A 27,997-nucleotide genomic window follows, 5' to 3' on the forward strand; every position below is an offset into this window, starting at 1 on the left:
TTACTTAGTAAGAGGCCGAGCCCACAGCGACAGGGCCGGCTCAGGACCCGTGGAATCCCGCAAATAAAAAGAAATCGGTCTTTTCTCAAGACCTAGTGTTCTCTTTCCGAGTCCGATCCGGAAGCTTAGCAAAATGAGGATCACTGGCCCAGTCCCGAATTGCTTGGTTAACTCGCGTGCTAGAAGAGAGAATTAAATGGTCGTTACGTATGGAGCCTCCATACGATCGTATCCGTATGGCAGAGACAGGTGACCCAATGGCAGTGAGGCCATTACATTTCACTGACAGACCAAAAAAAAAAATAAAAGGAGAGGAGCACTCTCCTCTCAAACCAAAACAAAGGTAAAACCTTTGTTTTCTGAATTTTAAATCATCAACTTATCATTTCTCTTAGTTTTTTTTTTTTCTTTTTCACACCAGGGGAAAGATTCTAATCTAATCTTTCTTTTCTGTAAATGCCAAAATCATTATCCAAGGAAACAAGATTACTAACAATCATGAATGTTATTTCTCCTTTAATTAGATATAATTCTTTGTTGGAAAAAAAAAAGAATGCTAAATATTTTAATAAAGAAATAGTTAATATAATTAAAAAATTAAAAATATTATTATTAAAATAAAAATTATAACTTTTGTATATGTTATGACAAAATATTATTAATTTGGCAGTCTTCAATTTTCAACACACAATCCCCCAACTTGTGGCTTTAAGCTTAGTGGGGTGACGTAACAAAGCACGAAGAAGAGACCGTAATTATCATATCCTAATTTCAAAAAAAAAAAAAAGAAATTAATCTTAATTAATTAATTAATAATTATCACATAATTAGACGACGACAACAACAAACCACTTTTTAATATTGTTCTTAATTTTTAATTAATTACCGCCGTAGATAATGTTGCTTTTATCAAAACTCAATCCCATTAGATTTTTCGACACAAAAAATCCCATTAGATTTGTAAAATAACCTATTTTATAATATTAATCATTATTAAAAGACAAAATACTAATTAAATTAATTATGATTGTATCCCTAAAGACGGATTTTAGAAGCACAAGCTTCTGTTCAATTTGATAACAGCTGGCTTTCGAAGACAATGTCGAACTCTAATAAGAAAAGTAGACTTAAAATTCATCAAGTATTTTTTGAAACGAACCGATTCAAATTGCGTTTTTTAGTCTAGTCGAGAAATCAGGTCGGACAGACTTCACACACGAATTCTCGAAAGTCCAGTATGGTGATGTGTTGAAGAAAGGAAAGCATGTCCGATTATTTTACAATCTTCTCTGTATCCGCACCGGAAAAAAATTAAATAACTATTTGGCGTGAATAGAGGTTCTGACATATTTGTACGTACATATCTAAATGACAGAGATATTTGACACTGTAACAAAAAAATGGTTAGACATCGCTAGCAGAACGTCTCTTATTCTTTAAATCTTAGAATATTGTATGTTTTTATTAAATTAAACATAAAATTATATTTTTTATTGTATATTTTAATCAATAATTAAAGATATATAATTTTTTATTTAAGAAAAAGTCATTTGAACAGGAAAAGCTCCTGCATTTTGACTAATGTGATTCTTTAGTGTCTCCTCATGAAAATTCCAAAATATAATTTTGCGTTTACCGTTGAATGATAAGATGTCCATGATTTGGTAATATTCAAAGTAATTTCCAAATGAATATGATTTTTAATTATTAGATTAAAACTTATCAATTCAATAAAATTTATTAGAAGATTTTATATTACGGTAAAACCACTGAAAAAAAAATTTATTCTATTCTATTTTGAGAGTGAAATCTAAAGTTTCAGAGTGTCTGATAATTACTTTCGCCTTTTTGCTATTCTCACTTGAAGTAACAATTGAAAATTGGTGCATCTAATTTAAGTCCAATCTCTATTGAGTATGACACTTAATAATTATTAAATTAGTGTTGATATTGAGGATTGTATAGAGATAAATAAAGTATATATTATAAATATATAAATTTAAATATAAATACTTAATTAATGATTGTTATTTATTTAAAAAAAATATAAGAGTTTTATTAAAAAATGAGTTAAATTCTGATACGATAAATTTAAAGTTACAGATAACAAGTCATGTAAGATGTAATTCTAAATTAAAAAAAAAAATTCTGATCAAATCCAAATCTAATTCTTAGAAATCGAATAATCCGCTTGTGGAATTCCATTAGGGGAAGAGAGCAGAATTGATAAAAAAGCCTGAAAAACTATCCCAACAATCAGAAACCATCCCCACACAGCCTCAATTTTTTAAAATCACATGTGGAGAGGGAAATTGCATATATACATGCTCAAAAAAGCAATCTCATGAGAACTATAAGGGTTTAAAAATCAAATATTCAGGGCACTAATGATGGGGAGATTATATTGTAAGTATCGATGGCAACATAACTATAAGATGAAGATCTCCACACATTTTTAAATTTTAATAAAGATAAAATAAAAAATAAAGTTAAGAGATCAAAACAACTTAATAAAAAAATATTGCGAGTATCACTGAAATAGTCAATCGAAACGCATTCAAAGTGAAGAAAAACCTACAAACCATAAAAGAGCAAAAGCAAATTAGCATACGAAACAGAAAAAAGATGTTACATGCTAAAAAAACTAAACAAAAACAAGGATGAGAGGAAATGAGAGAAGGAAGTAAAAAGGAATAATGGTTATCAAATTCACTTTTGTAAGAGTTTGGATTCTCCATAGGTTTATTAGGAGAAGTTAGTTTCTATTTGACCCACCGAAAGTGGATTCATAATATGAAAGTGCAAGTAAAGTAGACACTTTTATTATTATTTTTTTTTTAAAAAAAAATCAAAGCATAAGGTGAAGGATAATTATGAGAGGAAAGCAAGTAATAATTGGGCATTTTTCCATTGATATTGTGATGAGAAAGGAGGGTGTTAAATCCAGCTTGTATTTGCAAAAGTTTAGTGAGGTCTCCTTTCTCCTTTTCCCTAAGTTGCCTTTTTTATACCTTTACACCTTTCTTTCTCTTTATCAAAACCCCAACAACTACCTTTCTCAAGTCTCCATTTCCACTTTTCTTTTTCTTTTTCATTTTTTTTCCTATCATTTTAGGTAGCTTTGTTCTTTCGAGAGTTTCCTCCTTCCCCTTTATTATACATTCACAAACTTATTAAAATTTAATTATTTTATACAATGGTTACATATTAATCATTAATTACGAAGAAAAAATCTATCCTAATGAATTAACTATTATATATACGAATAATTATATTATAAAATTTCTCGTAATAAGAGTATACGACTCGAAGAAAAGCCAATACATCATATATGTAAAAAATAATATAATTAATCATCTAAAACCCTCTAGATATGGAAATTTTATCCTTTCCACCCCATTAATATATATTCCTTCCTATCTCATCCTAAATACCATAATAAAGCCAGCACCACCTCCCTTACCTTAGGAAGCTTACCCTTTATTTATTAAATTATTTTATATTTTATTTATTTATTTATAATAACATAGTTTGATAAGTTAGAATAAATTTTCATTTGTCTTACTATGTGTGATCTCTTTTTTTTTTCAAAACAATAAAATTCCTATGCTATCATATCATATAAACACAATAAATAATAATATTCATTTCAACAAAATTTTCTCTGCATGATGATTGAAATCCCAATTCAGCTAATAATTTTTAATAAATAATTTTTATATAATCAGTTAATAATGGTTCATTTATATTTTAATGACAGAAGCAATAATAAATAAATGGATAATTCATCGTAAAATCCTTCTAATTAACTGATAATTTTAATAAATATTTCTGAGAGGATGAACGTAAGATGGAAAAAATACGCATTGTTGAATAAAAGGTTTGAATTCAAACAATCAGTCTTAAAAAAATTAAGACAATGTTACTTCTGAATGAGGTGGGAACGTATTATTATCAGAGAAGGTCTCAAAAGCCATAGGCCCAAAGCCCCTCCGAGGCCCATAAACTATTCTATATAGAATAAAAATTAAATTAATTAAGTTTATGATATGTAATGTTTACTATGTTTTCGATTTTAGTAATGAATTATCTCAAAGTTAATAATATATATATATATTTTTAAAACTTTTTTCTCTATATTTTGATTTTGTAAAAAAACCATTCATGTATTTATTCATTAATTATCTAGTAAATAACCCAAAGACCTTAAAAGTAAATTACTTTTTGTATAAAGTTAATACATATATCCCCAACTTTAAAATTATTCCATATTTTGATTTTATCAAGCTAAAAATAATACTTTTATAAAAAATAACAATTAAAATATAAAAATTAAATAAAATTTTTAAATATATTTATACATATACGACTAAACAGTTGACATGATAGATATAGAAATCTCTTGGTTATCAGAGTTTGATTTTCACCCTTCCCATATACGACTAAACAGTTGATATGATAGATATAAAAATCTCTTGGTTATCAGAGTTTGATTTTCACCCTTCCTATTTATCTAAAATATCTATAGACACAATATATATATATATATATAACTCAACAAAAAAAAAAAAACTCAAAATCTTATAAATTTGAAGTGTTAATTATGCTGTGCATTATTGATTTGTTTATGCCGAATGATAAGAATTGCATTGATGAGAAAAGGCCAGAGACCCATTACAACAGAGAATTAAATTGCAAAGAATCAGGTAATGACTATAAACAAAAGCTCAACCTAAGAACTTACCAAATCTAACAACAAAGAAGGCTAAGGCCAATATTGAAAACCTTAGTTTAGGCAAGAGGAGGATCAGAAAGGACACCACGGTTCTCATCGCTGCCAACGAGCTTTATTTGAGAGCCCAAGGATCGGGATATGCGTACAAACCGAGTTGGACTTCGATACATAAATACTAAGTTGCGACAACCAAACATGAACTTCCAGGAAGGAAGTTCTATGCAAGTTCCATAGAAGTGTACTTACGGAAATAATTTTCATGACCTCTTTAATTTTCTTTAATTTCTTATATTTAAAATTATATCATGTATATTATTATATTTTACAATTAAAAATATTTTTTCAGTAAGTTCTCTGAAAAATATATTTTTTTGAAAATATACTATTTTGAATCAAACAAAACTTTGATCTGATAGAAGGAAGCACATCTAAGTTCTTTTTGACAGATTATGCAAGCGAGAAAAGATGGATTTCTATAGAAACCAACTCTAGGAAGCATATAAACTCGTAAGCATTATCGCAAACAATTATAAACCAACCTATTTTGTTGAAACCATCATCAATTTAAAATAAGAATAAACAACTCTCGAAAGTTCATTAGATCTACTAAATAAAATCAAGAATAGTGAATTTACAATCTCATTTAGAGAAAAAGAGAGAGAAGACAGAAAAAAAAAAAAAAGCTTTTGGATCGGAAAAACTGCTGAACGAACATATGAAAGTTGACGAATTCCAAAGGAAGAAAAACTAAATTCTCTCTCTAAAAACCACTACTGAGTTAGATATCTCTATTTTAACTTTTGCAATGATTGTTGTTTGCATAGTTTTGTGGCCCTTGCGTTTTCACCCTCACAGGCTCAGCAAAAACACCTTTTCAGTGGAAGAAAAAAACAAAAAGAAAAATATCTAAACATCCAAAATTTTCTGCAAAGAATCTGATTACAGTTCCATTCCAGATTACACAGTACCCATTTTCCTTTGAGACGTACAATTTACAAGATATTGATTCTCCTTTCCTGCCAAGAAATGGAAAAAAAAAATATTAAGTTGAACACTCTGGATGTAAGAGATTGAGAGATACTGGCGTCTTCCCAAAAATGTTTGTATCGGTACATTAGTCAATGAATAATGGATATGCATAATATAGGTTGATATTTCATCCGCACCGTCTTTACTTATCCATCCAATCAGCTTCTCCATTTCTTAGAATGTAGAGATGCAGCCTGTAGCGTACAACCTACAACCGGAATTTTTCCATAAACTTGCAATTTGGGAACACATCCCATAAAGCCAAGTCTACAAAGTACAAAATGAATGGTTAGTCAAGTCTTTTCCATGACCAAACTAACTCACCATGTCATATACTATATCACGAGAACATGCTGCACTCTGTCTGAGATAAGAAGAAGATTGGCACACAGATTCTGCCTGTCAATTCTAGCAGGCCTAGTCAAATCACACTTTTCAGACCTTTTTAGTTTTGCACCTCTCTCTCTCTCTCTCTCTCTTCTTCCCTCTCTGGGTTTTTCTCCAGAAAGCCTAGAGTTTTCTTTCTCTCCAGAATCCAGTTGGATGGTATTTAAAGGAAAGAAAACACAGTGAAAGAAGCAGCAAAGTAGAAAGAACCTGTTGGTGCATTCTTTATTTATCAAGCACCTAACGAAAATGTTGCGAAATAGTCACGACTTCTTAAAGATTGAGGTTCTCTATTTAGCTTATCTTTGCTAATAGTTTCTCTAGATGCCTTTTTGTTATGCTTGTTTCTTTTACTTTTGCCATCAAATCTGCTTCCTTTAACCTGGGTTTCTTTTACTTCATTTTTCTTTGTTTCAGAAACATGTCATCAAAGTACACATTAACTGTGAAGGTTGCAAGGAGAAAGTGAGAAAACTCCTCAAAAAGGTTGAAGGTAACTTATTATATGCTCTCGCACCTTCTCCATTTTGTTAATAATTGTTTTTTAAGGATTCTGCGAGTTATTTTTCTATATAAATTTCGGATATAAAGTTCTTTATTGTGTATGGATATTTATAAACTGCGATTCTGCTTTTCTCCCCTTCTTTTGTAATGTTTGCTTGTATATATGGCACATGATTCAGGCGTATACAAAATAGACATAGATACAGAACACCAGGTGGTGATAGTGTCAGGATGTGTAGATTCTTCTACCCTAATCAAAAGGTTGGTCAAATCTGGGAAAAGAGCAGAGCTATGGTATCCAACTTCCAAGCACAAATTGAAACGAGAAGCCACCATGGACCAAATGCATTTTCTTTCCAATGACCTCAATGCCTCCAAGAACCAGTTCATGTTTCCTGCGTCCTTTGTCAATGAAGACGTTAGAGGCTTTGAGAACTTGACTAACCAGAATACTGGAAAGAAGGTTGCGGATGCTGAAACTGAACAGGATCTAATGGTAGCAAAAAGAATGGGAAATATCTACATGGATGAGGATAATTTTGCTGGTAATACCGGAGTGGAGAATGATATGACACCCTTGGGAGATCAAGCAGATTATCAAGAAAATAAGGCTGGTTTTCTTGGTTTAGGAGGCCATGAATTTGACGGGATGCCAATTTATAAACATAATCACCTACCATCCCTGATAATGAGCAATATACAGCAAGGGCCTCACTATAACTACCCATCCATGGCTATGCAGAAGAATTTTGTTTACATGCACGACGGACACGCCAACAATAACATGATAAGTGACTTTTGTATGCATCAACCTCATGTGATGAATCATGCATTGGAAATGCCCCCTCCCTATACTGGATATAGCTTCTCAGCAGCACCACCACACTCGTACTAGTAATGAGATTAGACTAGAACTACAGCCCTGGGAGAAGTTAGACTGTTATAAATATAGGACAAATAGGTAATATAGTTTATCTATATATGGTAGTAGTATGGTATGAATATCTTTTATGGAAGTTACTTAATTTGTCAAATTTTCAATTCTTAATTTCAACATTCTGTTTACTATGATGTTGGTTTTATGATGCTTTCTACATTGTTCAGAGTTAACTATAACCTGTGATTCTCTGGATGTATGGAACAAATATGGAGAGATAATAGACAAAAAAAATATGAGTCTAATACTTAAATGAGTTATTCATCATCATTGTACACAATTTAAAGAAATTTGACAATACAAGGATAAAATGTTAAAACAAACTTTCTTTCACATCAATGCAACTATGTGCTCTATACTAGGAGAAGCCATTGAGATTAAGCACACACCGTATAGTTAGAACTCATAGAAGTACATAAATCACACTATCTGTTTGTTTTTTTAACAAGTTTTACTACACATTCTAACGAGTAGCATGGACGGAAAGTGGATTAGCTCTATATCTTTGGGCCAATTACAAGAGCGTATTTTCCTTGCAAATCCTGGGGTTGTGTGTGTTTTGACAAAACCAAAAAGATGAATTTAATACGATAAAAACGCTAATGACTTAAATAAAACCTGGCTTGTGAATTTAGTGTGGTGGTGTAAAGCTGATTCGTGATAAAAAAAAATATAAAGAAATGAATAAAAACGAGTTGCAACTTACATACCTCCATGAACTTTTGAAATTCTGACCAAGCAGTTGCAATCACTATGATTTCGCATATTCATACACCCTTTGGTCTATAAGGTGGGCTTTAACCAACGTTTCATGGTGAAATCTTGTGTCCCTCTTCAAAATAAGCTTGGCATCACTAAAAAACCCTTCAATACATAGAGTCGCAAAGACTACCCAGATTGCTTAATTTAGACCCCTCAAAAGGTCATACCCATTGAATTACTTAACCAATCCCAGCTCAATAACAATGCTTATATGAAACTCGTTGTCCTGGCTACAATGTTGTCTTATTCCAAGAGAAAATAAGATCATTCCTACTGCAGGCAATACTCTTTCCAACCAATAGATAAATAATGCAAAAAACTTATTTTCAAACAAAAACTGCAACCATTGATCAGTAGAAGATGACCAAAATATAAGAAAAGTATCAGCTAATTATTTTGATACACAAAATACTACAAGGACAAGAGAGACCAGGCGGAATCAAAGAACTATTTCTCATTATATATAATATACCATGTCTTTAGAAAATCACATGTCAAGTTACAAATAAAAGAAACAATTAAATGAAAAAACATATATATATATATATAACAAAAAAGGATGAATTTGCCTCTAATTAAACTAATAGGCAAACCTTTAAAGGAGATCAATAAATCATAATTACAGACATGGCGATCTGAAGTATCATACAATCAGTTGTAATCTCAAGGACAGACAATATGTGGGGAATGCAAAAGACAGTCTTCCATTGGTCAACAAATGTAAATAACTTATCAATGATGTTGAGCGAAGAAGAACACAACCTAGCGTTTTTGTGCCTTCCTTCGTCTAGACTGCACCTTCTGCCATTTCTTTCTTGGAACTAGTTTGCTTTTTCGTTTCAACTTTAACTCTGGTGAGAACTTGTAATTTGGATCTCTCATGCGCGCTTGTATATCCTTGAAAAACTCCATATTCAATTTTTTAGGTCCTCCTTGTCTAAGCTCCTCGTACTCTGGCCCAGAAACAATATTTTCAAATGCTCCAATTAGAATATCTATATCACTCATGACTTCCCACACATTGATGTAACGACCATCTGGCCCTTTCTTCAATTTTTTTAAGGCATTCTCGACTGCAAGTTTCCTAGCTTGCTTCCCAGGGGACAACTCTTCAGGCTCATTTTCTGCTTTCAATAGTTCTGAGATTGTGCGATATTTAGGTTTTTCCTCAAATTCAAACAGTTTATCTATATATTTATCACTAGCTTCATTCGGATATGCTTCTGTAGGAATATCATCATCATCATCTCCTTCGCTACCAGTCCACAAAGTCTTCTCCTCGTCACTCCCAGACCACACACTCCATAACTCATCACTATCATCAGCATCAATAAGATGTGAGTGCTCCTTTGCCTGCTGCCTTACTTTCCGAATCTCTTTTTCAAGACGAGTTTTACTCATTTTGGAATTATTTTCATCCTCACTTTCATCTTCACTTCCTGTCCATAAGCAATCATCTTCTTCCATTTCTTTCTTCCATGCTTTCTTGAATTCCTCATCGCCAGGCTTTGCACTGCCAAAGAGATCATAATGCTTGCCTCGAGGACGAGCATAGGATCGAGATGCTGCAAAATACCAAAAATAGGATGTGCATCATGTTTGAAGATCAGCAATAGCATGCAGGCTTCTGAATCCTAAATTACTAAGTCTTTCCACCCAAGATAAAAGTAAGTAATTTTATAACTTCTTTAATCTACCTCAGCTAAGGTTTGCAATAGTACTATAGTAGTGCTGTGATGCTGCGGCAAATGAGTTCAAGCTGCTAGCAGATTCAAGTCATTATCAATTTACTATATCTTTGCAGTCTCATGGTAACATTTTTGAGAAAAGCTAATTAAGAGACCACTAGTACTAACAAGAAATGGACTTAAAATTGCTCTGTTTAAGCAAATTGAACCTGAAATTAATAATTGCATGATCATGATGGTCCCTTTCAATCTTGATAATCAAACAAAGAGATGAGTTGATGGATATCCACAGGATTTCAATAACAAATGGAACCCAAATTCATAGAGAGCCGAATGAAGATTTGTTTCAGGGAATAAATAAATGCCTGCCATGAGGACTTTTCACAAGCACATGGATTACGTTACCAGTACTTGGATTGACAAGACTAGAAATTGATATTGTAAATGATGTTTCACACATAATGAACTTCGTAAAGCTCTTCAAAGGAAAATAAACAGGGTAAAAATGAAGAAACACGATCATATCCATTCAAAACACAAATATATTATTATTATGAACATGAAACTTGGAAAAAGCAGAATGAAGCTGACCTTGAAAAATTGGATAAAACCCATCGTAAATGCGATTTATTGAATCATTTATAATAGAATGAGAAAGACCTTGTAATCTGGGAGAGGCAGATATGGGGTTATTCATAATTTTGCATTAAAAAGCAGCTAATTCAAAAGTAGAACAGAAGAATAAGAAGAACGGTAACAAATAAGTTTACAAGCAAAGAAGAGGGGCGACCTTAGAGAAGGACGGAGACTTGAGATTCTGAAGACGCCAGGAAGGGAAGAAAGGCGGGAACAGAGTCGAGCGGCCATCTACTTTTCCCTTCTGACAACCGAGTCGGTGAACACTCACAAACTGTTTGTCTGGGTTATTGGGCGAGAGCTTAGCTCAGGCCAGGTTACTCGCACTTAACAACTGCAGCGTACTTTAACGATACAATTAACACTAGGCCCAGGGCTAATAACATTTTAGTACAAATTAATATTTTTGAAATTCTGTATATTATCATTACTATTCAAAAAATATAAAATAAAAAAATATTTATAATATAAATATTCAGGCGCTGGAGTACAATAAATTTTAAGCTTCATATGTCAAAGTATAACATATTTTAGAATATCAAAATTAACATTAATTCATTAATACTAAAGAGTAAAATTTCTAATCAGGAAACAGCAATAATAGTAAAATTTTGAGGCAACCTTAAGAATTTGTTTGATAAACTGGGTGTTTTAGATACTTTACAAACTATTTTTATGGCGGAAAATTGACAATTAAATGATTATAAATCAATAAAACAGTTGTTTTGTCCCTCGATAAAATTTAAATCATGCACTTACACAGGAAAAAAAATTATGTTTTAATTTGTGTAAACAATCAAATAATGATGAGGAAAAGTTATAAACTACCATTTAACCCAAACCATATAAACTACCAAAAGAGAACAGGCTTTATGAATTTCTTGGGAAGGCACAGCCAATAATATCTGAAAATTATTCGACCATATAGCTATTTATACATACAACATATTCATTCTCGAATCAAAATATGTTTTCTTTATATATATACAGCACTAAAGTCCGCCAAGTTTTGATCAAGCAAATGGTTTGCATGGAAAATCTGAACCGTCCTCCTACCACGAGCCCCACATGCAACTCATCTTTCAGCACTGATATTTGCTAAAACGCAGTTAAAGGGAGCGGTCAATTTTTCTGGTCTAAGCTTTTAATTATAGCTGGTGTCATCCATCATCTCAACTACGGGAGCATACTGCATAAAAAGATAACCACAAATTGAGACAGAGAGACACTAAAGATGGATGTTATGCAAAATTAATACACGTTAATGCACCTCGTCATCGTCTTCAAAGTATATTCCATCCACTGCGCTGTTCTGCTGGAACTCCCATCCCAGACTAGTTTCAAGCAGTTCTTTGAGATTCCTGGTCTGGAACATTTCAAGAAAATGCATATAATGTCATCCCTTAGATCATACAGCACCAGAAAATCCATTGATACATCTTGAAATTAGAAGCTTAAAAACCTGAAATTTAACCTAAATGACAAATATGGTCATAGAAATCGATTTTAAAGCAACTCATATGGTCCTAGCCTAGGTAGTTACAGGGTAAGATAAACCTACAAGTCCATAATAGAACATTGCACCTGAAGGTTCACATTGAGGGACAACGTATCAATCTTTCTCGCAGATGACCAACGCAAGACAAAATGATTTTCTTAGAACAATGAAAGAGAACTTGTTATTTCCAATCCGCAAAAGAAAAAAAATACATGCACAAATATGAACCAGGAATTTAGCCAAAACTGCTACCATTTATAAGACAAAAAGGAAACTGCAGGCATTACCATATGACCAGTAAAATGTCCTTTCAATGCTGAAAGTATGCATGAGATAGAGAGAGAGAATAATGTATGAGATAGAGAGAGAGAATAATAATCAGGGCATCAAAAGCCACTGCAGGAAATTTCTAGCACCAGCAACACCAATCATTTAATGACAACACTTACCACCATAGAACTTTGAGCCATCAATTTATATGTTGCATAAAAAGAACAAATAAATCTTAAATAAAGAAGCGTCAAAGGTATACATACCCACGTCAAGAGATCTCCATCAACCACCGAGGCATCTTGTACCAACAAAATGAAATCCTGCAATTCCAATCAATCTTTAATAGATAAGCTGTGCCTTTAACATAAATCTACCTATGCAATGTAACAAGACTCTACATTGCTAAAAATGAATTTCTCCTTTGCACCCCTCCTTCCTCCCCCTCTTGGACTCTTAAGAAAAGCTAGGCAAGTCTTAGAAGATTTTGTACTCAACTTACTAGATCATCTAGTGCCAAGGACTTTAAAGCAGATTAACAAAAATTGGGCAAATTATTGCACAGCCTCCCCCTCTTGGACTTTAAAGCAGTGTGACATAATTAAATTAAGGAAAAAACTATTCTTCTTTCTGCATAAACAAAAATTGGGCAATATGTACGCTGAAAGTTACCTTACATAATCGATGCAAAAAGCTATCAGCAGAAAACCAAGACTCATCCAACAATGTTGATACTCCCACCGCTGCACCATTTGTTTCTTCTCTATCTTTCTGAAGTCCATATTTCAGTTGGTAGTACATGACCTTGATGAACTGCAAGAAGTTTATAAAATGACAAATATTAGGAAGCCGATCAACTGTATTAAAGATTTGTGCATAAACTGGCAACTTCTTTAGACAAAGAAAGGAGCGTGAACTTGTACATTAAGCAGGATCAACCAATGCGCACTAAATTATTGCACAGCCTCATATATGAGGCAATTTAATCCCATGCCTAAAACAAAGAGTAAATACTGATCTGACAGCAAAACATGAATAATTAATAATCATAAATGATTTTATAAGAATATGACATGCATTTGAAATAGCAAGTTTGTTCGTAAGAGAAGTCCGTCACAATGATCAAAATTAACTTATTACTTTTATTTTTAAAATGGTCTGTTAAATTGGGGCCAGGTCTAACACACCTCAAAAGCTACTTCAAGGGGGAGGAATGTCTGTGGCCCATATAAGAGGCATATTACCCCTTTCTACAACCGATGTGGGATTCAACACACCCCTCAGGCCTAGAATTTTACTGGTGCGTGACATATTTATGGGAGATCCAATATCAGATGGGAGGCTCTGATACCATGTTAAATTTAGGCCGAGCCTAACTCACCCCAAAAGCTAACTGGAGGGGAAGGAGTGCTTATGGCCCATATAAGGGGCATATTACCCTTTCCACAACCGATGTGGGATTCAACACGCTCCCTCACGCTCAGAATTTTACTGGTGCGTGACATATTTATAGGAGGCCCAATATCGGATGAGGAGGCTCTGATGCCATATTAAATTTGGGTCAAATCTAGCTCACCCCAAAAGGTAGCTCAAGGGGAGGAGTGCCTAAGTCTCGTATAAGGGGCACATTACCCCTCTCCACAATGGGATTCAACATGGTCCATATAGTGCAATTTATGGGTCTGACTTGTTTGTAACTTCTTCTTGCATCAAACTCAGCTTTCTTGGTGAATTTGTGCCTTTTTCAAGCCATGTGATTGTGTTATATCCAAAATCACCACTCTCTTGATGATTTTGATGACGATGATGATGACAATGATGATTTTGAGACAGCAACAAAGAAGATGAAAAAAGGTCAACTTGGTTAGAAAAACATAACCTCAAGTCAATGGATCAAGCCTATGAAAGAACCTAAAATCGTGTGTAAGCACGGGCATGAAAGCTCAAGGAAAAGCAACAGTATGGCCTGAATTTGAGTGAAATATTTAAGATTACTTGTCTGTCCATCCATCTATCTATCTGAATTACTTGTCTGTCCATCCATCTATCTATCTGACTATGAACCTCATAAATCAGGATAAGGTAAGCCCTCAGTTGGTAGAGTTAAACAACCAATATGTTTTTATCTTTAATAGTAGTAGTCCGAAATCACTATGATCATATAATACTCAATAGAGTACAAAGAAACATTTAACTGATACGAGAATATTACCTTAATAAATAGCTGACTCCTTGTATGGAATGGCTGAAGAAACCATGAAAAAAAAAATCGACATCAAATAAAAAATAAAATATTATGAAACCTAGTACAAATCTGGCTTTAACACCACAGAAGAACAAATTTATTAAAGGAAAAAGGCACAAGTGTCTGCCAGAGAGAGGTGAAGTACAAGATAAAATTACTCAAGCAAATATTCATAATAAAATCAAATATCACCCTCACAATGACCAATGTCTAGAATCTAGAATTCTACATGCAAGTAAAATGAGAAAAATAGCAAAGCTTCATAAAATATTCAAGAGATTAGCATCATAACAACCAATGTCAAAAAATTTCCCACTTTGAAAAGATGAAAAGGAAACCCTCACACATGCACATAATAGAGTTGGCTGCATTTTGTCCATAGGCCCATGAAACTTATACATGTATATAGAAGAGAATAAAATAAATCAATATAGCTCACAACAAATAGAGTTTACAAAATAAGCAACGATGTACTAAGTACAGAGGGGGAGATGGAGAGAAACGAGGGAAAGAACAAGTCAAGTCACAAGCAACGGCAGGAGATGAAATGAATTTATTACTAGCAGAAAACAAGAAGAAACCAAACATCTCCTTACTTACAGCTTCAGTACAACCCAATATGAGGCTAACCAAAGCTTTCCACTGTAAAAATGCCTCAAGTGATTGCCCCATCTGCCAAAATTTCATTTCTTATAAAGATCTGATAATATTGATATCCATGCACAGACATCAATTAACTTCAGCATACCAAGAATGCGATGTAGGCAAATTGCAGCTCTCCAATAAGCAAGTCTTCGGAACCCCCATAATCTTTCATCAAAATGCTTTCCAATAATTCTGTCTGGACAGATCAATAAATGCATATATATCAACTATAGATAGGAAATGATTTAGCGAGACACTACCACATATCAGTATGATCCAAAGCTCACACGTCCAATATGTACCTTGTCAAGATTCAAGGATGTAAGTTCTTCCCCATTCATTCCTTTGCATTTAATAACATGAGGAATTTTAGTGTAGTAACATCCTCTCTTCCTTGACTTGTCAACAGATGCTGAAGCAGAGAACTTGCTGGTCCTCAATTGCTCCTCTAAAGCTTTTTCCATTGCTGTTTTAGGGCTGTTTTTAACCATCACAGATTCAGTTGCAACTGTAATTTCTCCTCCAATGGGTTCTATGAATTCAAGAAAAATTGAAATAAAAGAAGTTAAAAAAAATTCGCCATTGGAGGACATATATTAGACGTATATCATGTTCTCAAAAAAATAAGGAAAGTTGAACATCCGTAGAATATATTCAACATAAATATTAGTGAACATAGATCATCCAGTTCAGTCTACATCTATGATGTGTCTCCAAAGTAAAGAAAACAATGCAAGGAATCAAAGGAAATTAAAAAGCAGCAGCAATCATGTGCAATGCAACGGAAACCCTAAAACAATAAAAAAACATCAAAAAGCAATAACCAACAGACTCCCAGTTATAGCTATACTGTGAACTTGATGTAGCCAAAATACCAATTCGATCAATGACATTCTTCGTAAGGTAATTAGACAAGCGCTTCCATTCTCCATACTGACTTAGATTATAAGGACCGAGATGTCTGTCAAACTCTAAGCTTTTAACTGCTTGAGAAAATCTCTCTTCCTTGACAGGCAAAAAGAAATGGGGGGAACACAAGAAAACAAAGTTAATGCTCTGCACAACTAGGAAATAACATAAAGACTATTAGAGTAATATTTTCCATTTGAACATGAAATTCTAAATTGCAAATTTATTTGACTGATTAATTAGAAAATCATTTTTCTCAATATGATCAGTAGAAAACTAAAAGCACATAAAGTACAAATGTGTATCTATACATCTCAGGAAGTTATGAACCAGGGATGCAGCTGTAGGTAAAAGCAAAATGGAGCTTTCTTTGGTAGAACCTAAACCACCAGAAGAATCTCAGGTCCTTACTCCCATAAATTTTAAATCCTCTCAATTATTAACAGATCATGTTGCGCTGACATTTACTAAACATGAAAAAAAAAACCCATGTTATTAAGCAACTCATATGATAATGTTGTCGCACTCGTGGAAAAAAAATAAGCGAAAGCACCTCTGTATTAACCACTTCTGAAGAGCATCTAAGTTCATCCAATGCCATACAAGAAATACCCTTTCCATGAGATTTTACTGTTTCCTTATGATTGGACCAAGCAAATGTAGCCCACAGACAACCATATTCAAAATGAGGAAAGAAACCAAGACAAAAAGGACCAAAACTAAATATATCACAACTCAGCCCAATAAAGGGACTGCCAGAAAAAGTATGTCTCAATGTAGCTAAAATATCAACTAAGAATTGCTAAATCAATTTTAACTTTTATGAACAAACATCAGGCCAAACTTATCATGATAAACAATCATGATCAAGCTAGCGCTTTCCTCGCATGTTGGAGTTAGTTCCCATGAGAATAAAAATTAGGAAAGGATTGCCCAAATCTTGGCTTGAGAGAATTTATAGCTGAGACTATGAAAATTGGGAATATGGAATAGAGTGTGACAATGGGGCAGAAAGATAACCTCTTCCTCTGATACTTTTACAAGTCGTTCCTCCTGTTGATCCCACTGACGGACAATCACCTGTTCCAATCATTAAGAAGGGGTGGGGGGGAAGTAATCAGCATTGAACTCCAAATGCTTTGAAAAACTAGTCACTTTTTGTTAACAACATTTGCAGATTTTTTTTTATCAATCAACAACTGCAGTAATTGCCTTAAAGAAAACCTTATTGACCCACTAAGCAGGCAGCAGGGCAATACATATTTGGCAACATTGTGAGAAAATCCATTCATTATTTCACTAAGCAGGTGCTAATGGATTAGCCATTAGGCCAAAGCAGCAAACTAATCAGACATTTCAAAATCACACCGTGCTTCTTTATACCACTGTCAAGGTAATAACATCCTTATGCATTCATTAAGAGATATATTTAGTTCAATCCTTTCCCACTATCATACTAACTGAACCCAAGAAAAATACTCATGGAGGAAACAGGGACTTTCTTAATTTTACATGCTCATCCAAATAATATTTTCCAACTGGTGTACCATCTAAAACTTCTTCTCTTTTTTTTTTTTTTCATTTTCTTCAAGCCTTATTCACGTTTCCTTGTTGTGTCATGCATCTGATGTTTCACGAATCCACTCATTCCAAACTAGATTGTTCTCTTCACAAGTCAAGGGCTCATTTCAAACACACATATCTATAGTAGCAAAGAAACTGTAAAGTGATACAATCCCAATCCACATTATGCACTACTAGCAATTAACATATGCCTCATGATTGATATTGACAATGCACAGAAGTTCAGAGCTGCCAGTTTTATCTGCAGATAACTCATGCCACTGGCAATGTAACCAAGAAAATAAACAGATGGTGGGACCATTCTTTGAAAAAGTAAGAAATCCAAAATTGAAAGAAATGGCAAAATGATTATAAATGACCTATTCAATATCAATAACAGCAGCAAAAGCATGAGATTATAGTAAAAAAGAAATAATTCACAAAGGTCTGAGACCTCAGAGGGGCCAGCATGAATAAAGAAGCCAGTAATTGGTGAGAACTCCTTGCCACTCCTGCATGGAAAAAATAAGTACAAAATAGAATGAGAAAGCAATCTTATGACACTATTTCCAACAGAAAGAAGATAACTGAGCAACTGGGAACAGTTATCCGTGCCAAATATCTTTTTAGAAATGACCGACTACAAACACAAGCTTTATAACAAAGAAATCATCTGTACCAGAACCAGAAATTAACCATAACTTAAAGTGGGCACTGCTGATGAATCTCTTTATTGGTTTTCTCCCTTAATTTTAAGCACGTAGTCAATCAATAATGGGAAATTTTAATAATAGTGATAGTAATTCAATTTCAACATCCAGTGTCAATGTCGCCTATCAAAAGTAATTTTTAAGTCAACAATGACAAAAATAACATCTTAGGTAAAAACAAACAACCAAACAAGTGCAAACATTACAAGATAACTTGACCATATTACTAGCAAATAACATTAACCATACAGAGAATTCTTAGCTACACCTGAGCGTATAATTTGATTTATGCGTCAACCAACAAGAAATTAGCAACCAATAATTTTAGTTAGGGCCTAAAATCAACTTCTCTTTTCTTAGCATAGCCAAATAATTCCATCCAGCAAAGAGAATTTAAAAACCCAAAAAAAACTTCGCATCAGTCATCAAACAGAAAGTTTCAGAGGCAAATCAGCCAATACACAGTAACCAGTAATCCCAATTTTGTGAAAAACTCAAACACGAACCTGCTGGATGAACTATAGTACACAAAATGCGGACCAGGAGGAATCATCTTAATGCCCTTAAAAGCAGGACCAACAGTGAACATCTAAAGAAAAGGGGAGGAAAAGAGAATTAAATAAGGAAGTTGCGGTCGTAATGCATAAATATTTATAGTATATTAAATTAAAAGAGTTTAATTTTGTTTTCTTGATAATCTTGGGAAGCAAACAGAGAACATAAGAATAGAATAAACCTGAGTGTCAATTCCAAGGAGGGTGTACTGAGGAACGTCGAGGAGAAGAAGTGCGGCTCCATGCTTCACAAACTCCAGCGCCGTTTCAGGATCCATGGTTTTGCTTTTGGTGCTTCTACTTTCCAGGTGAAGCGAAATGAAAGGGGTGTAGAGACCGACCGCGAATAAAGAGTTGCTTGCTAGTCCAGTGTTTACACTGCAAATCCAGAAACATCTACGCGCGACCCTCTCTCATATAATATATTTAATTATAAGTTTATTAATAAATTATTAATTATTATTTTATAATAATTATGAAAATATATTTATTGTTTTTTATAAATAAAAAATTATTATTATATTTTTTATTTATATACTAATTAATTAATAATATAAAATATAATTATTTAGTTCAATTATAACCAACAACTTATTAAATATTTCGATTTTGGTTGAATTTACCTTTATCATAATTTCAGTTAATATTCTAAAAATCAATAAAAATCATCTGCATGTACCTATAAAATTTAACTGCTGATCCCCCAGTATTCTTTTCTTGACCATAATATCCTTTCATGAAAATTCCATGGAGTTATACCCAGGCAGAAGCCATTGCAGGCCTAACCACAACCAGTTACAGTCTAGTTTCTAAAAAATAAATAAATAAAAAGAATCCATTCAATTTATAAAATTTGAATTTAAATTTATCAAAAATTAAATCGATAAGATTTATATTAAATTGAGTTTTTCTTTTCGTCAAAAAATTTCTTTTTTCTGATACTAAAATTAAGGTGGATCCTGTGGCCTAGCCTTGTTGTTCTAAATCAGAATTGTCAGTAAATACCAGAAATCCTTAAGTGGAGACTGTCTATAGATATAACTAAATTAAGCTAATAAAAATATGTAAATTACCATATAATTTTTACACATGTATAAAATATTAATCATTATAATCTAAGTAAATTTGATAATTTTTAACATTTTATTTTTATAAAGAGATAATTATTTAATTTTAAATTTTATAAAACACAATTATTTAACTCCTGCAAATATAAAGCATGTATAAATTTTATTTATATATAAAAATTAAATATATTAAAATTTTTTGACGAAAATAGATAAGTGCTAAATGACTTTTTGAATAAAGGTTAGAAATTATAGATTAAGTGAAAAAAACATGACTTAGATTGGCAGCCGCTCAACCGTTGGTCAAATTGAAAGTAGTTAATATGGTTAATAGGAGTTTCAAAACTCAAATGGATTATGCATGGGTAATTAGGTATTCCAACAAGTTTAATATATTATAGAAATTTTAAAAAGCATTTACATATATATATGGCTAATAAATAAATTATATACAAATTAAAATATAATAAATCAAATATTAAAATTAAAATTATTAATATTCTATTAATCAAGTCTAGATGATATAATAGATCAAATATTAAAATTTAAATTATTGATATTCTATTAATCGAGTTTACATCTACGCGCACACGTATCTAAAAAATTATCAGTATATTAAAAAAATAATAAAATTTCAATTTAAGTTAAATTATTTATGTTGAGATTATATTTTTTATAAAAGAAATATTGGGATTTATATGCACTAATGATAATTTGATTTGTAAAATGTATATAGAGAGAGAGAGAGTTGCATATTAAGCATGACTGTTAGATGGCAGATGTTCTATAAAGCAACCAGTCTTAAGTATGAAAATTAAAGACAGAAAGAGAAAGCTAAAATGTATTGTAAAATTCCATCAAAACTGTTAAATCATAATATATATATATATATGCATAAAGCAAGCATAGTTTTTCTATCTACTCCACCCACCATACTTGCTATTAAACTCACTATCCAAAATTATTTGTTTTAGAAAACTCATTTTCTCCCTTCCTAAATTATCAAATTCTACTAATTTCATCGTTGGTATTTTAAATGATACGTAAGCTATAATAATTTATTTTAACGATCAATTGAATCAATAAATTTCATTATTATTATTTATTTTTTTATTATATACTATTAAATAAGCATTTAATTAATTATATATGCATAAATATTAAGAATGGTTTAAAAGAAATGTTTTACTTAATATATCTCACTATCTTAATGGAGTATTATGGATATACTTATGTTAAATTACAAAATTACATATATCATCCTTATCTTTTATTAAATATATATTTATTTTACTAGGAATGCTACTCGTTTATCATTTATTTGAAACGAGTCATTTTATAAAAAAAATTATTAAATTTTTATAAAATTATATATGTAATATAAAAAAATTATTATTTAATTACCATAAACCCACAATTTTTTTTTATTTTAATTAAAGAGTTAAATATTACTATTATAATTTTATAAAAATTTAATAATTTTTTTTTTTACATGGTGTAGAAGCACCTTTGAACTGAAAGATTTAAGGTAATTAAATAATCCTGCAAAAGTTAAAATTAATGAGATTATAAATACTGATGAAGGTTTAGATGTAAGAGGTGTGTGTTAGAGCTGTCAAAATATTCTCATGATTTCACCTATAAATTTGAATTTTTAAATTGAGCGATTGATAGTTGAAGACTTAAACTTTACATTATAAATACTTTATAAAATAGTGTTTACTTTAAACACAACGTACAATAATATATAATAAATAATCAAAAACTAAGGCAAATTAAGTGGGAGATTATACATAGGTCAACCTTAATTCATCTCACTGTTTATTAACAAGGAGATAAATATGAATCATTAGTATGCTGTCGAAATTGAATCGAAATATAATTGATTTATTTTTTAGTGGAAATTGAATTGAAGTATAATTGATTAATTTGTAAAAAATAAAGAGTCATCAGTTGGTTGGCGTTCATAAATAGTTACTTCAATACTATAGTTAATAATTTATTAAAAAAGTGAGTATAATAAAAATTTTGAGTTTAAAATAAGTTTATAAACATATATACCTTAAATTTCATTTATACTTTGCTTTTATATTATAAAAAAATAGAGTTAAATTCGATTAGTACCGGATAAAAGATTTTAAAGTTATAGACATAATTGAAATTTATTAAATTATAGTATCTGACAATAACTTTACAGTATGAAATTCTCGATCAATTTAGAAAATTATAAGTCTTCTATCGTTTCTATCGTTTATAATGTCCAAATTTTTTTTATAGGTGAGACTTTTATAACTGCGTGATGTACTTTATTAAAATTTTATCACGTAATCTTATTTTATGACGATAATTTATAATATAACTTATACTATTATTATATGTATCATTTAATTATAAAAATAAAATTTTAAAAAAACATTGCAAACTTTTTTATTCTGAAAGATAAAAATTTTAAAACGTTTACTTTTACTGTTGGATGTTACTGATGATAGCTAATAAGCATCTAAAAAATTAAATTAAAGTATTTGGTAAGCTATTAATAGTATAACTTAGAGCTAATAGGCAACGCATTTTGGATTAGCTTTACAATTAAAATTGTTTCTAATTAGTAGTAGTTGTTTGATTTTGACTATATTATTTTTTTAAAAATTTATTAATTAAAATTTTTGAAATTAAATTTTATATTAATAAAATATAAAAAATTATAAGACATAATAAATAAATTAAATATATTATAAACAATAATTAAATTAATTATAATATTGATTATTATGTAATAAAAATTATGTATATGCATGATAACAATTATATTGTAAATTATTAATTAAAATTTTTGAAATTAAATTTTATATTAATAAAATATAAAAAATTATAAGACATAATAAATAAATTAAATATATTATAAACAATAATTAAATTAATTATAATATTGATTATTATGTAATAAAAATTATGTATATGCATGATAACAATTATATTGTAAATATTTATTATTATATAATAAAAATTATGTACATGCATGAATATAATTATATATTTATTTTATAATAAATTAATAATTTATATTTATCTCAATAATATATATATATATAGCTATTTTATATATCAACAATTAAACATAATTTATTAAATACTTAAAATATATAGGATAGAATTAATTATCAGTTATAGTTAATGGCTATTTATCATTTGTAAACTTCATAGAACCTGTAAAATAAACTAATAAGGAAACACAGACAACCCAAGAAAATCACCATTGGCCTAAAAATTGCTTCAAATTTCATACAGCATCCGATAGATAAAAGAAAGAAAAAAAAATTCATTTATAAGTCTAATAAATTTATAATCATAAATAAGAAATGTAATGAACCAGCAGGTCACATGTGGAGAAGTAAGGAAAGACTATTGATCCAATGCTACCCACCTAAACACCAAAAACCACCAGTCCAACTCAATCTTCCCGTCCTTCTCTTCAACTATAAATGCTCTTCCTCAGTGTTTGGATCCCCCTCTTTCAATTCATTGGAAGGCTAGCTTCTAAGAGAAACAAAAATGAGAAAACCTTGCTGTGATAAACAAGGCAACAACAACAAAGGAGCTTGGTCCAAGCAAGAAGACCAGAAGCTCATCGATTATATTACAACTCATGGCCAAGGTTGCTGGCGTTCCATACCTCAGGCTGCAGGTATATTTACAACAAGGGGAGGGGATCAAGGTTTGAACTTGCATGGATGTTTTCCCAACTGAATATTTTATATTCCATCTATATTCATACGTGTGTTTGTTGTATATGCTCAGGATTGCATCGCTGTGGCAAAAGTTGCAGGCTAAGATGGAGAAACTATCTTAGGCCAGACATCAAACGAGGCAACTTTGCTCAAGATGAGGAGGACCTCATTATTAAGCTCCATGCTCTCCTTGGCAACAGGTACCTCTCCTCTTCTCTTCACCCTCATGTATACATATACGGAGAGAGACTTACACCGCAATAAATTGAGAATTTTGTGCCGAAATTTTAATGAAAACAAAGCGTCGGCATATTAAAATTTGTAATGAAGGACCAAAATTTCGCAATTACATATAAAAAAATATCATTAATTTTTTTATTGTGCATGAACTCAATATCCAAACCCTAGTGCTAAAAATTGCTATATTATATGTGCGTGTATATAAGGTGAAGCTGTGCTAAAGAATTAATGGGTTGTGGAGTGTCAGGTGGTCACTGATAGCTGGGAGACTGCCGGGGAGGACTGACAACGAGGTGAAGAATCATTGGAACTCTTATCTGAGGAAAAAGCTAATAAACATGGGAATAGACCCAAACAATCATCGACTTAACCAAATTCTTCCTCGTTCTCAACCTGTTGATGATGACGAAGAGGCATGTAAATCCAACAAATCTAAGGCTGATACTGATGGAGTTTCTGATGCAGCAACTTCTTCTCTCGAGGAGGATGAAACTTCTGCTGGTTCTTATCACATAAATCTTGATCTCACCATTGCTGTTCCTTCTCCTGCTCATGCTCCAAATTTGGAAACCAAGCCTGAAAATTGCGGTATTGCTGCAACTGGTGAAGTACTACAAAACGAAACATCACCTGCGCTTCTTCTCTTCTTATGAGCTTTGCTAATCCTAATTGCTTAATTAATAAGCCTTCCTAATAATGTTTTTAGTGGGGATCAATTAAAATGGCTAATTAACTAAAAGAGAAGAATCCATGTTACCAATATTAACTATCTTTTGATAATTTCTTATGCTTTTAAACGTAATTTAAGAAACTGGCTGATTTAGCTCATCATGCCATGGAAGTATTGGGTTTTCTTGTACAGCTTAAAACAGCAGAAGTTTAGAATGATCAGACAGTTTATATATATACTAATGTCTTCATTCTTAACTTAATTATATATATATATATATATAAAGATTATATAATTAAAAATAATTTAAACTTTACTAATAACTAACTTTAAGGCTTCAATTAAAAAAACTTATACTCTAATTGAAATATTACATTTTTTTTCATTAAAATAATTTGTATAACATGTGTTTTATGCGGTTCTAGATAACTATAACTAGAATTAAATTTACTATTTCTTTTAAACTTTTAGAAATCAGATTTGGAATCAAAATAACAAAAAAAAAATTAACATTAAAATATTATCATTAATAATAATATATTATATATTATTCTTAGTATAAAATAATTCAATGCATTTATGATTGAAATTATTTAATAGATAGAAAAATAAAGATAAATACACAGTTTTAATTGCATATAAACATGGTGTGATTTTATTAAAATTATAAAATATATATGTTTTACACACATAAATAATCGATTTTTCCATTTAATTCTAGATTAGGATGATTGCAGTTTGATTTTTGACAAAGAGGTATATCAAATTAATTAAAACAATAAACATAAGTTTGGTATAAAATAATTGACACGTTTTTCATTGAAAAATATAATTTTCTTGAATTTAGTTAATTAAGTTTCTGTTTATTTATAAAAAATAATTTATATTGATAAATTATTTTTGTATTTTATATGAAAAATATTTATTCAATAAAATATTTATATTTTTAAAATAGTATATGCTCGCACCCATGGGCTGAATCAGGCCCTCCAAAAGTATATCAGTTCTTAAGTTCGGAATGCCCCTAGACAGGCCTGGTCTGTGGCTTTGACCCAAGATCCAGCCTGAGTAATGGACCCGGTCGTCGGTAAGCCCAAATCCATTAAAGAGGAGGCCGGCCCAAGAAAGAGACATGAGAGAAAGGAGTTAGTTCCGTCCTTTTACAGCCCTATTCGCATGCGCAGGAAAAATTAAATGGCCGCTTAACACAGGTATGACAATTAATGGTATGGATCCATTTAACAGAGACAGACGTCACTGTAGCTGAGAGGCCGTTAGACAGCCTCTGGCAGACAAAAAGGAAATAATAAAAGGGAAAAAGGACTCCACTCAAAGGAAAGCTTACAAATACATAGAAAAAATCCTATTTTCTGAATTTCATAACTTTAATATATAAATTATTTTTTAAAAAAGTATTTTATATGAAAATATTTATCCAATAAAATAAGTACATTTGTAAATATAGTCGGTTGATTAATACTTAAAATTTAATTTGATATTATTTAAAAGTTTTGAATGCACTGTGTTTCAATAGCTTAATAAAAAGAATTAAGTTTAAAAATATAATTATTTTAAAAAATATATTTTAAAAACAAAAATAAATAAAATTGCTAAACTGATTTCCGTTCACAAGGAAGGATATTTTTTCCACTCCTTTTATTCTTGAGACTAATTTACCTTTGAAAATATGCATTTGCATGTATGAACTTGATAAATAAGAAATTAATTATCAATAATGTTGGGTGAACTTTACCATAATTTTAAATAGAATTTATTATAATTTTAAGTAATAATATATTTTGTGGATTAAAAAAAATTAAAATATCATCTATATAAAGAAATTAATTAATAAATTTTTTAAAATTATAAAATTAAATAATAAAATATTTACTATTAAAATTAACAAAAAATTAACTAATAAATTTTTATTTTTTAAAATAAATTAATTAATTAATAATTTTTTATATCATAAAATTAAATAATAATATATTTTTTTTTGTTTTAATAAAAGCCAACTGCACGTTCTCATCAGTGGAAGAAGCGAAGCAAAGCAAGTACGTGTACCATGCACTTTTTTCTTTAAACAGGATGCCAAAAGCTTGGATGCGCTAATAATTCTATTTTCATCCACTTTGAATTTGTGATCCATCTTGCTTTGCTGACTACCCACTTTTCACTGCATCCAAGCAAAGTCATTTTATTTTATTTTATTTTTAAAAGCAATTTATTTTTGGATATGTGTTTTATTTTTCCTATATGTCTGAATTATTATATTAATAAAATTAACGTTTATAATTAAATTTAGGTACAGAAAATGAAATGAAAAAAGAAAAAAAAAAAAAAAAAAAAAGCAAATTCTCCTTTTGACATTTGGGTCTCAATAGGATGGCTTTCTTCGAAAGTTACAGTGTGGGCCGTGAATCGGTGATTGAATAATCAAATTAGGATTCTTTTCAAATTAATTTTTGCAATGACAAGATTGGTTCAACATCTATTAACCTACTTTTCAATAAATTTAATATTTTTAAATTAAATATTTAGTATAATATTCATATTAATTAATATATATAATTAAGAATAACAGATTTATTAAAAAAATAAGAAAAAAGTAAACAAAAAACCTACACGGTTTCACATTTTAAAACATAAAGAACCATACTTTAATATTTATTAATTTAATAATACAATATAGCATAATATTTAAACTGATAGAATTTAAATATATGATCTCTTATGTATCAAAACACAAAATTACATAAATAAATTTATTAATTTCCCTTGAATTTATTATTAACATAATCAAATGATAAATTAATTCCCTTTTATTTATTTTTTGAATGGAAATTAATTTCCTTTATTTTATAAAGGTGTGAACTTTCCGTTAAAAAATTAAAAAAGCAGAAAAGGGTATTTGAAAAGTGGGTTGAATAATAAGCTGCCGCTTCTAATATAATAAAAGGAGAGTGGCTGTTGTGTATGAAAGGGATCTTTCTATAGGCTTTCGCCCGACGTTCAAACGCCTACCCCATTCTATGTGGATCTAAAAATTATGGCTTCCATTCATTTACATTACCTCTCCAACGGGTAATTTTTATCTAAATTTTGATCCACGCTACATTTAAATATTAAATATATATACATATGATAAAGCGACTATCACACGATCTCAATCAAATTTAAAATCTATCAAAACTCACTATATATATACTGACCCGTTAACATA

The 27,997-nt window shown here is 30.7% G+C and overlaps 4 protein-coding genes across 8 annotated transcripts; 2 read left to right on the plus strand and 2 right to left on the minus strand.

The window, feature by feature from the left end:
- The first annotated feature begins 5,689 nt into the window (after positions 1 to 5,689).
- LOC110629038 (heavy metal-associated isoprenylated plant protein 37) lies at positions 5,690 to 7,721 on the plus strand. The gene is made up of 3 exons (XM_021775880.2): positions 5,690 to 6,436; positions 6,569 to 6,644; positions 6,835 to 7,721. The coding sequence occupies exons 1-3, from the start codon at positions 6,401 to 6,403 to the stop codon at positions 7,548 to 7,550; spliced, it is 828 nt and encodes a 275-aa protein (XP_021631572.1). The 5' UTR covers positions 5,690 to 6,400; the 3' UTR covers positions 7,551 to 7,721.
- Positions 7,722 to 8,790: 1,069 nt separating this feature from the next.
- Positions 8,791 to 11,372, minus strand: LOC110619878. Of its 2 annotated transcripts, XM_021763437.2 has the most exons (3): positions 10,833 to 11,215; positions 10,634 to 10,710; positions 8,791 to 9,919 (listed from the first exon to the last, which is right to left on the minus strand). In XM_021763437.2, the coding sequence occupies exons 1-3, from the start codon at positions 10,907 to 10,909 to the stop codon at positions 9,117 to 9,119; spliced, it is 957 nt and encodes a 318-aa protein (XP_021619129.1). In that variant the 5' UTR covers positions 10,910 to 11,215; the 3' UTR covers positions 8,791 to 9,116. The 2 variants fall into 2 exon arrangements, with proteins under 2 accessions (XP_021619129.1, XP_043813386.1); XM_043957451.1 differs by lacking the exon at positions 10,634 to 10,710 and having other exon boundaries at positions 10,833 to 11,372.
- A 152-nt stretch (positions 11,373 to 11,524) lies between these two features.
- LOC110599597 (protein AAR2 homolog) lies at positions 11,525 to 19,466 on the minus strand. 3 transcript variants are annotated; one of them, XM_021736052.1, is made up of 13 exons: positions 19,255 to 19,466; positions 19,025 to 19,107; positions 18,263 to 18,320; positions 17,266 to 17,325; positions 16,212 to 16,341; positions 15,639 to 15,868; positions 15,440 to 15,532; positions 15,292 to 15,363; positions 14,659 to 14,691; positions 13,119 to 13,259; positions 12,713 to 12,769; positions 11,949 to 12,044; positions 11,525 to 11,867 (listed from the first exon to the last, which is right to left on the minus strand). In XM_021736052.1, the coding sequence occupies exons 1-13, from the start codon at positions 19,348 to 19,350 to the stop codon at positions 11,823 to 11,825; spliced, it is 1,194 nt and encodes a 397-aa protein (XP_021591744.1). In that variant the 5' UTR covers positions 19,351 to 19,466; the 3' UTR covers positions 11,525 to 11,822. The 3 variants fall into 3 exon arrangements, with proteins under 3 accessions (XP_021591744.1, XP_021591753.1, XP_021591761.1); XM_021736061.1 differs by having other exon boundaries at positions 16,275 to 16,341; positions 19,255 to 19,446; XM_021736069.2 differs by lacking the exon at positions 11,525 to 11,867 and adding an exon at positions 12,240 to 12,333 and having other exon boundaries at positions 19,255 to 19,449.
- A 4,186-nt stretch (positions 19,467 to 23,652) lies between these two features.
- Positions 23,653 to 25,017, plus strand: LOC110623298 (transcription repressor MYB6). Of its 2 annotated transcripts, none has more exons than XM_021768217.2 (3): positions 23,653 to 23,851; positions 23,935 to 24,064; positions 24,352 to 25,017. In XM_021768217.2, the coding sequence occupies exons 1-3, from the start codon at positions 23,689 to 23,691 to the stop codon at positions 24,755 to 24,757; spliced, it is 699 nt and encodes a 232-aa protein (XP_021623909.1). In that variant the 5' UTR covers positions 23,653 to 23,688; the 3' UTR covers positions 24,758 to 25,017. The 2 variants fall into 2 exon arrangements, with proteins under 2 accessions (XP_021623909.1, XP_021623916.1); XM_021768224.2 differs by having other exon boundaries at positions 23,653 to 23,821; positions 24,352 to 25,016.
- Positions 25,018 to 27,997: the final 2,980 nt, after the last annotated feature.

This window comes from Manihot esculenta, chromosome 1 (assembly GCF_001659605.2).
Source record: "Manihot esculenta cultivar AM560-2 chromosome 1, M.esculenta_v8, whole genome shotgun sequence".
In the NCBI taxonomy this organism is placed as follows: Eukaryota; Viridiplantae; Streptophyta; class Magnoliopsida; order Malpighiales; family Euphorbiaceae; genus Manihot; species Manihot esculenta.

What these genes read in the sequence shown, in the direction of transcription:
- LOC110599597 (XM_021736052.1), bottom strand. Translation starts at nt 19,350, where the DNA reads ATGGATCCTGAAACGGCGCTGGAGTTTGTGAAGCATGGAGCCGCACTT. An exon ending in TACTATAGTTCATCCAGCAG is followed by an intron (nt 18,321 to 19,024) that starts GTTCGTGTTTGA and finishes TTTTCCATGCAG; the next exon opens with GAGTGGCAAGGAGTTCTCAC. An exon ending in TATTGGGTTGTACTGAAGCT is followed by an intron (nt 14,692 to 15,291) that starts GTAAGTAAGGAG and finishes TGGTTTCTTCAG; the next exon opens with CCATTCCATACAAGGAGTCA.
- LOC110619878 (XM_021763437.2), bottom strand. Translation starts at nt 10,909, where the DNA reads ATGGCCGCTCGACTCTGTTCCCGCCTTTCTTCCCTTCCTGGCGTCTTC. An exon ending in AGTCTCCGTCCTTCTCTAAG is followed by an intron (nt 10,711 to 10,832) that starts GTCGCCCCTCTT and finishes TGCCTCTCCCAG; the next exon opens with ATTACAAGGTCTTTCTCATT. An exon ending in GTTTTATCCAATTTTTCAAG is followed by an intron (nt 9,920 to 10,633) that starts GTCAGCTTCATT and finishes GGTATTTTGCAG; the next exon opens with CATCTCGATCCTATGCTCGT.
- LOC110629038 (XM_021775880.2), top strand. Translation starts at nt 6,401, where the DNA reads ATGTTGCGAAATAGTCACGACTTCTTAAAGATTGAG. An exon ending in ACGACTTCTTAAAGATTGAG is followed by an intron (nt 6,437 to 6,568) that starts GTTCTCTATTTA and finishes TCTTTGTTTCAG; the next exon opens with AAACATGTCATCAAAGTACA. An exon ending in ACTCCTCAAAAAGGTTGAAG is followed by an intron (nt 6,645 to 6,834) that starts GTAACTTATTAT and finishes CACATGATTCAG; the next exon opens with GCGTATACAAAATAGACATA.
- LOC110623298 (XM_021768217.2), top strand. Translation starts at nt 23,689, where the DNA reads ATGAGAAAACCTTGCTGTGATAAACAAGGCAACAACAACAAAGGAGCT. An exon ending in AACAAGGGGAGGGGATCAAG is followed by an intron (nt 23,852 to 23,934) that starts GTTTGAACTTGC and finishes GTATATGCTCAG; the next exon opens with GATTGCATCGCTGTGGCAAA. An exon ending in CATGCTCTCCTTGGCAACAG is followed by an intron (nt 24,065 to 24,351) that starts GTACCTCTCCTC and finishes GTGGAGTGTCAG; the next exon opens with GTGGTCACTGATAGCTGGGA.